Consider the following 10373-nt stretch of genomic DNA (forward strand, 5'->3'; position numbering starts at 1 on the left):
TCTATGACCTCTTTCGTTCAGTATTTAAGGAGCTCGTTGAAATTATCATTCAACTAGTTCATCGGTATCTGACCACTTTCGAACTTGTTCCGGACCTTTCCCATCAGTGGTGTGCAGAGGTTTACTTTACCCGAAACAACCGTTGATCCCGTGATGATTGGCCCATCCATTGGCAGACTGAGTTGTAGCGCTAACGTCCTTGAGTATGATTGTACACTTACCGCATGGAAAGTGGAAAGTGTGTGTTTCAGGCCTCCATCTTTCCACCAACGCACTGATTAGTGTCAAATCTATTTTGTATCCCCCGGGCATGCAAGACACATGTAAGAATCCAACCGCTTGCAAATGGCCACAAATTTCAAAGATTGCAGGCTTTCCCATATAATGAATGAAGCCCTCCAAAACACGATTTTCTACCTATTTACACAATAAAAATAATTTCAAATTAAAAAAATTAAATTTAACCTTATTGAAATTAACGAAATTAAATTTCTGTCTTACCATTACTGCTTGGGCGGCAGAAATATTATTGTCGTCGAAGCGGATTAAAGAGGCGGCCATTCGTGAAAAATCGATTTTGAACGAATACAATATGAGATAATTAATAAAAATATTATTTTTAAATGAAAATATCGAACACAACCAAAATGAGAGACTTGAGAGGGTTAGAGAGAGTTGACAAAAGAATGTGAATGAAAAAAATGAAATTTGGGGGGTATTTATAGGGTAAAAAAAACTTATCGTTGGATTATTATTTTTTTACCGTTGGCGTGGCACTGTTCAAAAAGCCAATGCTTTTTGACCTTTTTGAATGTTGAGAGAAAGTGCGTCCGACTAGACTAACTTTCCAGAAAACTTGTCCAGCTAAGCGCGCTTTCCTGATACCTATGCAGAAAGCTTGCCCAGTTGAACTCGCTTTTCATTTAAATCAAATTATTTCCTTAATTAATTTTAAAATCAACCTAAAGACCTAATTAATTAAAAAAAAAACTATTGACGTTATTTAACCCTATAGTCCCAATAATATATGATATATGTGATTAGATTAGATATGTGATGATTGGCTTCTAATATAAGAAAATAAGAATTTGATAGGAGAATTAAGATGGTATTTTTTAATGTTGATTTGAATTAAGTAAGTTTAAGTTTTGATCTTAATATATAATGCTCAACCTTATATATGGTAAGTTGAGTTGAAGTGTAGTTAGTTATGTTTAAGGTCTAAAATAATAGGTTGCAAGTGTATGCTTAAAGTTAAAATTCATCAAATTTAAGGAAATAGATTATAAATTTATTTGAACTTACAATTAGTTTAATTTAATATTAATACTTTAAAAACTTAATACAATATTTTAAAATTCTATGTAAATTTAAAATTTAAATCTACATAAATTAATAAAAAGATATTATAAAATAAAAATTTATTTTATTTCTCTTCCCATCTCTTCGGGCCAAAAACAAAAACAGAAAAATGCCAGCTGGCTGACCATTCAGATTCAGGCCCTTAATATTGGCGGGAAAATTATTATGGAAAAGCGTACGCGAGAAGCTTCTCTTTCAGAAAAACCCTAAATTTGTTAAAAAAACAAAAGGCCGCCCTTTTTTCTTAATACGACTCCTCCCGATTATTCTTTTGTTGAGTGTTCATACTGGTTCGTTTTCACTTCCCGCCATTCTCTTTCAGCAGCGATGCCGGTCCTGAGATCCCGCAAAATCCTTCCGGTCCAACCCAAGCCCCGAAAAGCTCAGGCCAACATCGACCCGCCCGCCACTCCCACTCAAGGCCGCGAACAACCCGCCACTCATTCATCGCCGCCTTCACTCACTCCCTCCCCTAAAACTCTTGGTTCAGTTTCCGGTTCCGCACCCTTACTTCGGCGGAGCCTTCGTCTTTCTACGAAAGCTTCGTCCAATGCCGGCCAGGATAGTGTTTTGGAGGCGGAGGAACGTATCGAACGACGAAACGGGGACGTTTCGAGAAAGAGGAAGTTGAGTGTGGATAACGATGTCGGTTTTGAGAGCGGCGAGGATGATGAGAGCGGCGAGGATGAAGGGGTATTGAGTTTGCGGTCGGGGAAGAGGGTTACTAAGAAGGGTCCATTTGGCGACGGCAACGGCAGCGGAGGCGATGTAGAGTTTGAAATTGACAGGAAAGGTAAAAGCATGTTAGTGGAAGAGAGTGAAGATACTGAGAAACCGGAAAGAAGCAAGGAGAGAGTGAATGTGAAGGGGAAAAGGAGATATAGTAGAGAAGAGAAAGGAAAGTGGAAATTGCTTGTAGAAAGTGCTTTGGACTCTAAAGATGAGAGTTTAGTTGACGGTTCAGTTTCCGACGTTGAACTTCTAGCACAGGAAGTGAATTTGTCCGATGAAAAGCCAAGTAAGAAGAATAATAGGAGAACAAGTCAGGGGAGAATGGAGCGGTTTCGAGATACGGCTAGGCAAAATGCTTCTCGATTTGCCCATTTCAACACCCAGGAAGAAGATGATAACATATTATCAATGGAGGCTGAAAGCGAAATTCCGTCCGAAGAACTTGAAGAAAAGGGTGTTGAAGATTGGCCGGGTCCTTTCTCTACTGCTATGAAGATTATAAGGGATAGAGCAGCGAATTTGAACGTAAGACAGGGGAGTTCTTCCTCGGACAAGGTACAGTCCTTACAAATTAAGTGGGTTCCTCAAAAGTGTAAAAGAAAAGACTGGTCAAAGCGGCTGCCTCCATCATTGCTTGATTTGAGCTTGAGGGTTCTTGTCGATAATGCAGATGCGATTGCTTCGCTTGCTCATGTGCCTGATGCTCTGAGACACAAGCTCTGTCATATGCTCTGTGACTCGAGGCGAATGGATAGTAACTTTTTTGATCTCCTTCTTAATGGATCCCCTACTGAAATTCGCCTCAAAGATTGTTCATGGTTAACTGAGGAGCAGTTCACTCAATGTTTTGAAAAGTGTGACACTACCAACTTGACGGTACGCTGTATATTCATCTACACGTCGTATTGAGTTATTGCTATTTGTCCATTTCCTGATATTCTTTTTGCGACTAGTCTAAAGTTTATTGTTTTTGGAATTCAGATTCTCCAACTTGATTTCTGTGGCCACTGCTTCGCGGATTATAATTTACCTTCTACCTTAGCTCGGTCACCGAACAGCTTGCCTGCACTAACTACTTTGTCATTAACTGGTGCATATCGTCTTTCGGATGCGGGGCTTAGTGCTCTTGTTTCTTCTGCCCCTGCATTACGATCTGTAAATCTCAGCCAGTGTTCATTTCTTACCCACAGCGCTATTGACATTTTAGCTACCTCCTTGGCATCGGTTCTACTGGAACTATTTATCGATGATTGCCAAAGTATTGATGCAATGCTGGTTCTGCCATCATTGAAGAAGCTGGAGCATTTGGAAGTGTTGTCAGTAGCAGGGTTGGAGTCTGTAACTGATAGTTTTATCAAGGAATTTCTTATTGCAAGAGGTGATGGTATCAAGGAACTGATTTTGATGGATTGTTGGTATGCTTACTTATCACTTGTTTTATCTAAAATCTTTTGGAGTTCCCTGGTTTTGAGTTTCTTTTGATCCTTAAATATGTTTGATACTGTAATTTCCTGCAGGAAATTAACTGATTCTTCCTTGAAAATCATTGCGGAAACCTGTTCAAATTTACGAGCTCTTGACATTGGTAACATATCCAAACTGACAGACACTTCTTTCGGCTATCTGGCCAGTGGTTGTCGGTCATTGCAGTCATTGAAACTCTGCCACAATGCATTCAGGTATTTACTGTATCGTCTGGGAGGGGTTATTTTTACTTACTATGTCATATAATCTTATGATGTGGTCTCGTCTATTGTGTTTTGCTAGTTGATTCCTTATAGTTGACATTGTGTGATAGTTGAGTTTGGCACATGGGTATTTTTTACTATTTATTCCAACGGGGCACAAGGCATTTGTTGTATAAATAAGTATTCCCCCTATTTCTTATTGAGTAATAATATAAGAGTGGAGTGCCGTTATGTGTGTCTAATCAATGAGGTAGCCATATGGTTGGTTTGGAGCAGTTGTCTTTCTCAATTCTACCCAATATGTTGAAAGTACATTGGAGTTTGTTTCATTCTTATATTTCAAATATGATTTCTGTTATATTCGCTGTAGAGTTCACTTTCTTTTTTTTTTCCCTTGCTTGCAATAGTGATGATGCTATAGCTGCATTTCTTGAAATGTCTGGGGAGGTTTTGAAAGAGCTAGCACTGAACAATGTTGGGAAGGTACTTGATTAATGCTTCTCTTTTCTCTCACACATATGCGTAGACATGCACACACAATAACTCCCCGCCTACACACAGGGAAATAAAGTAAAGAAAGAAAACCATTTCTTAAGGCTTCTTGCTTGTTTTTGTATGGTATTATTCTAATTTCTTATAAATGGATGAACCTTTTTAGGTTGGTCTTAATACAGCCTTATCACTTGCGAGGCGTTCAAGAAATTTGGTTAGTCTGGATCTATCTTGGTGCCGAAATCTGACTCATGAAGCTACGGGCTTGATTGTAGATAGCTGTTTATCGCTGAGGGTGCTTAAACTTTTTGGATGCTCTCAGGTACTTTTGCCTGATCAGATTTTCCTTTTAGCAACGAAACCTTTTCTCAGTACCAATTAATTGTCCCCTTTTGTATGAAATGCAATATGATGCAGCTTGAGTAACCTGCAGACCGTAACTATTTGCTTGACATCTGTTGTTTTATGTTGTCTTGGTGCTATGTTTGCAGATTACAGACGTCTTTTTGTATGGCCATTCTAATGCCAAGGTAGAAATCATTGGTTTGAAGTTGTCTCCATTTCTGGAACATATCAAAACACCAGCTCAGGGTCCATTTCAGTACTCTTCAGTATGAGTTGGGTGTCAGTGACCAGCCATAGCCATGTGATGTATACAGGAAACGTGTAGGTGGCAACTAATTTTACTAGTGAAGTGCTAACAGTTTGATGTCTAAAGAAACAAAGACATTTGTTTGTCGTTCTGTGATGCTCTCTTTTGTTGAATACCTGTCAATGAGTCGCATCATAAATGGCTTTTTCATGAATGAAATTCATGTTTTGAGAAATAACAAAACCAATTATTGTACTCAACAAAATTTAACTTTACGATTTATCATGAAGTTTTTAGTTTCGCTCAAAACACTTTTGCTTTTGAATTCTGATTTAATACAAGGGTTCTTCACTGTGCTTGTCGAAATTCCATGGCCATAAGTAGAATGAATAGAACATATCGACAAGTTGTGGAAATTGCAAATAAACAAACAAGGTTACCAATAGACAGGCTGATGCAGCCACAGATAGAGCGTGGAGCTAAAGGCGGGTTTTTTACTTAAATATATTAAAAAAAATTAAATACATGAATAGGTTGTTAGCTAGATTAATTACCAAAATGATACGTTTTCTTTTATTGCGCTTATTTGAAAGGTGTGAATCAATTTTTTATATTAAAATTTTTTTTGTTTAAATAAAATATTAATTTTTTATTTTTATTAAAAATATTTAAATATATATACAGGTAAAAATACGGTCAACGGGTCAAAATACAGGTTGCGCCTGTCAGATAGACGCGATTAATCGAGCCTGTCAGATAGACACGACTAATCGAGCCTGACAAGTAAGCGCGAATGGTCTGCTGTTGCTGCATGCATGCCCCCTCCCCCGCTCCATCTGCTAGCAGCTATTGTTACATCATGCTGCTGCTGTCCCTTCAATGGGAAAAGTTGCAAATGGGGGACCTTATAAGCATGGTCCCCCAAACGACATCCACTTGAAGAGAGAAAGGAAAAGAAAAAAAGAAGAAAGAAAGAAAAAAAGGTAATGTATTATTTTAGTAAATAATTTTGTTTATAATTTAAAGAGTTAAATTAAGATATTGTGATTTTTTTGTTATTAATTATAAATTATAAATTATTTATGTTTAGTGTTTATAGTTTTGGATTAATATTTTGTTATTAAGTATTGGTATGTTAATAGTTGCTGTTAACTTATTTAATTTTTTTATATATCAACTTGGATATCAATTTGTCCAAGTTTAATCATAACTGACTCTTTTCATAAATTTATATACTTTAAAATTATTTTTATAAAAAAATGATTGTAGAAATATTGAAGAATATAAATCAATTATTAACATACCAATACTTAACAGCAACTTAAAAAAATTAAAAAATTGATAATAATACATTAATAGTATCAATTAAAAACATTTCCCAAAACTCATAATTAAGATTCTTATTTTGAGCAATGGGAGTAGAGTTTTGGCTGTGTGAAAAAATATGGGATATGAATATTTTTATCTACAATAACATGTAGGATATGAATCTTCGAATTCCATTTAATGCACTTTTAGGGTTGACTATAAGTATGAATTAAGATATTGGCAAATGCTTTTATTAAAATTATTTAAAATTTTAATTAAAAAATTTAACACCCACAAATATCAATGTTCAAAGTTAAATGCATGTACATGAATTTATTTTATACATGAACATATTGTTGGCATAAGTAATTTAAGGGAGAAAAATCTGTTATCAACCTTGACAGATTGTGTAAACATTTTTTCAATCTATATTAGTTATGTGTTTTGTGATTTTCTAGTAATGTATTTTAAAAAAATAATTTTATAGTTATTTTGTTAGTAATTTATGATTAGGTTATATAAATTGTTAGTGTTTAGTTTAGTGTTTTGTGATTTTTAATGTAATTTTTATATAATGTAATTTTATTTGATTTTTTTATTTATTTAACAATTTTTATTGATTTATTAAAATGTTGATTAAATTTGTTGTTATATAATTTTATAGGTTGTTTGAAATAAACTACTCGGGTATGTATCTATTTTTATTTTTATTTTTTTAATTTGTATGTTTTTATGTTTAGATAGTTTATATTAATTTTAATTATATTATTATTGTAATCTAACATAAATTTTTTTATTGTAGGTAAATTATGGGAAATTATTAGATATTTACCGTGATTTGTTTCTAAAATTTGAAATAATTTATTGTATTTTTTGAAACAAATTAAATTAATTCATTTTTTTAATTGCAGATTTGCAGCAAATGAGTTCTTTGATTAATAATAATCACATATCAAGTACTATTAATGAGATGGTAATAAAATTTTTATTTTATACTCATGTTATTTGTTGAATTAAATTATATTGTATTAACTATTTTGCTAATTTAATAATGTCAGGGTCCGTACCGTGTATTGAGGGTCCGTGTTAATAGTGTAGGGTTTCTGCTAGATGAACGCCTAATACCATACTTACAGTTAGCTGGGTTCAGATCAGCGGCATTGATCCGGACTTTTGATCTACGATACGACTTGATTTCTGCTTTAGTCGAGCGACGGCGTCCAGAGACCCATACATTTTATTTGTCGTGCAGGGAGTTACCGTCACTCCAGAGGATGTTGCACTATAGCTCGGGATTCCCATCGATGGGAATGCGGTCACGGGCGTAAGTTTAATCTCTAGGCTGACTACCCTTTGCTATGAATTACTTGGATGCTCGCCAAGTGAGGGAAAATTTACCAGTTTGAGATTTTCATGGCTAAAGGCCAAATTTGAGCATTTGCTGAGTATTACCAATGAATGGGAGGTGCTGCGGGCCGTTCGATCTTACATTATGCACCTTATAGGGGGCGTACTCATGCCGGATGCAAACGACAATACGGTCCACTTGATGTACTTACCCCTATTATCCAATTTGCATAACACCCGTTCATACAGTTGGGGGTCTGCAGTTTTAGCCATACTGTATCGGGAACTTTGTCGGACGACAGATCCTTCTGCGATGGACATAGGCGGATGCCTCATACTGCTGCAGTCGTGAGCACTTTACCGGATGTCATTCTTGGCATCCATTAGTCACCAATCATATATATATTTCCACTCGTTAATAGGTGATGAATTTTTACTCGTTATAAGAATTAGTTGACTTTTTTTTCAGATTATATTGTTCTAACAATTTGTTTTCGTAGATGGAGTACTAATCAGGGTATCGGGAGGTCATACACGGTTCCAATATACTGTCTGATGATTGAGAATCATGCTGGAGAGGGGTAAGTTTTTCCAATATAAACTTAATTTTATTATTTTATCTCACTCGACCCGTATTAATATAACAATGTTATTAACTGTGCAGTTCATTTGGATGTCGTATTCTGTTCCAGAAATTATGGCGGTTATTCCCTCATCTGCCCACGTCCACTCAAACCTATGGTGCATTAGCGCACCCGTTATCAATTTTTAGGTAGTGGAGTGGTATCATGGTGATCGAGTACTCCGACATTTCGGTTGCATACAGTATATCCCGACACTACCAGTACGATTGGGGGAGATCCATGGGATGAGCAGGAGGGAGAGGTATGGAAATGATTGGGGAGAAGTGCATGAAGAATATATTATGATGTGGAACAATCGATTAGGGAGGGTACCTCAGATGGATCGTGCTTTGGATCTGCAACCTTTGTTAGAGTACATACAGTGGTACTGTGAGATAGGGAAACCATTTTTTTTTGGTGGGCGGTCGATGGTAGTCCCTCTGCATACGATACGAATTGGGCAACCCCTTCTAGATCCGCATCATGCACCAGAGCCAGAGCCAGAGCCGGAGCCAGAGCCGGAGCCGGAACTACATTCTAGGGATAGTTCTTATCATCTAGATTTGGGGGGAGATGACTATTTCCCCGGCTCGTCAGGCCACGAATATCATTCAGAGTTTGATATCTTCAGCCCACTACCACCTCAGTACTCTAGTCATCCTAGCTCGTATCCACCTCAGTACTCCGCTCCTTCCGGCTCGTATCCACCTCAATACTCTGCTTCTTTCGGCCTGTATCCATCGCCATACTTCACTCCTCCCGGCTCAAGTTCATCGACGGCATTTGAGACATATAATTTTTCATCTATGTTTCACACACCCCTACATACGGATGACGAGAATGTTGATCACCGTAATCGCCCGCAACGTGAAATTTGAGCTCCACAAAAATATACCCCTAGAACCACACCATCAAGCCATCAATTTTAGGGGGTTTTGTAATATAAATAACTTCATATTTATGTAATGAATATAGTTGATTGACTATCAACATAAGATATCGGAACCACCATATACGGATCCTGAACTCCATCTTCTTCACCTAATGGAGTGGGATCTTCAGTTGCCTCAACACCAGCTAACTCAGCAAATAACTGAATCGGTGCATTTTGGTTGCTCTGAGTCCCACAATAAAGAGCGACCATTGTCTCCACGTCTTCATCGTCTACAAGTTCCATTTCGGTAAATTTTATTGGATCCGTCGAAATTGGAAACTTGTAGAAAAGTTTTGATATCCTTCTCCCACAACGTTTATAAATTTTTTCACTAATTTTTTCTTCATATCATCAAACGAGATATTTCTATTAAATCTCATTGCTACTTATTGCGACATTCAAATATACATCTCACGGTTGTTGTCAAAATTTCTCCATCGAAATAAACGCATACAAAAAATTGATTCTCCATATTTAATACTATATCTGTTAAAAAAATTTCAAAATTCTTAAAACAGTTTCGAAATGCAAAAAAATTACATAAAATTTTTAATGCAAAATTTTTCATTTAGAAGCTAACAAAATTAATAACCTAACAAAATAACTTTCAAATAATAAAATTACTAACAAGACTCTACATTCTATTTAAAAAGAAATAAATCAAAATACCTTATCATTCTTCTTGTTTTCCTTTCTTTTTTTTCTTCTCCCTACCTTTTTATTTTCGTTCTGCTAAATTTTGTGTCTGTTCCTCTGCTAAATTTTATGTCTGTGCTTATTTGATTTTCGGGGTATATATAGGGGAAAAAATAAGTAGCAGTGGGCCCCACCATTCGCGCTTCTGAGTTAGGGATAACTAGTCGCGCCTATGAGATAAGCTCGACTAGTCGTGCCTATCAAATAGCCGCAACTTGTATTTTGTATCTATACCCGGGTTATATACTGATCCGGGAAAAAATTAATAATATTTTATTAAACGAGAAAAAAAATTTTAATATAAAAAATTGATTCGCGCCTGTCAGATAGGCGCGATTAAAGAAAACGTATCATTTCGGTAATTAATCGCCTATTTCAACACTTTTTAAGGTAAATCCTAATTTTCTCAATCTTTTGATTTTATAAAATGAAGGTTGAAACAATGATTCTTGATTTTATAAATCCTAATTTTCTCAATCTATTGTATTTTGTTGCAGGGGTTTCCATTTACTAGTCATTTTCTTATTTTTTTTTTACCTTAAACCCTTGCACACCAAGTGTTTGACAAACAAAATTTTTAGTGTTTTTAGTCAAACTTT

General features: G+C 35.9%; 1 protein-coding gene across 1 annotated transcript; it reads left to right on the forward strand.

Moving 5' to 3' along the window:
• The first annotated feature begins 1542 nt into the window (after nucleotides 1-1542).
• Nucleotides 1543-5175, forward strand: LOC107901067 (lysine-specific demethylase 2B). Its single transcript, XM_016826910.2, has 6 exons — nucleotides 1543-2970; nucleotides 3076-3509; nucleotides 3612-3773; nucleotides 4190-4265; nucleotides 4441-4596; nucleotides 4766-5175. The coding sequence occupies exons 1-6, from the start codon at nucleotides 1690-1692 to the stop codon at nucleotides 4889-4891; spliced, it is 2235 nt and encodes a 744-aa protein (XP_016682399.1). The 5' UTR covers nucleotides 1543-1689; the 3' UTR covers nucleotides 4892-5175.
• Nucleotides 5176-10373: the final 5198 nt, after the last annotated feature.

The sequence above is a fragment of the Gossypium hirsutum genome, chromosome D06, assembly GCF_007990345.1.
Source record: "Gossypium hirsutum isolate 1008001.06 chromosome D06, Gossypium_hirsutum_v2.1, whole genome shotgun sequence".
NCBI lineage: Eukaryota > Viridiplantae > Streptophyta > Magnoliopsida > Malvales > Malvaceae > Gossypium > Gossypium hirsutum.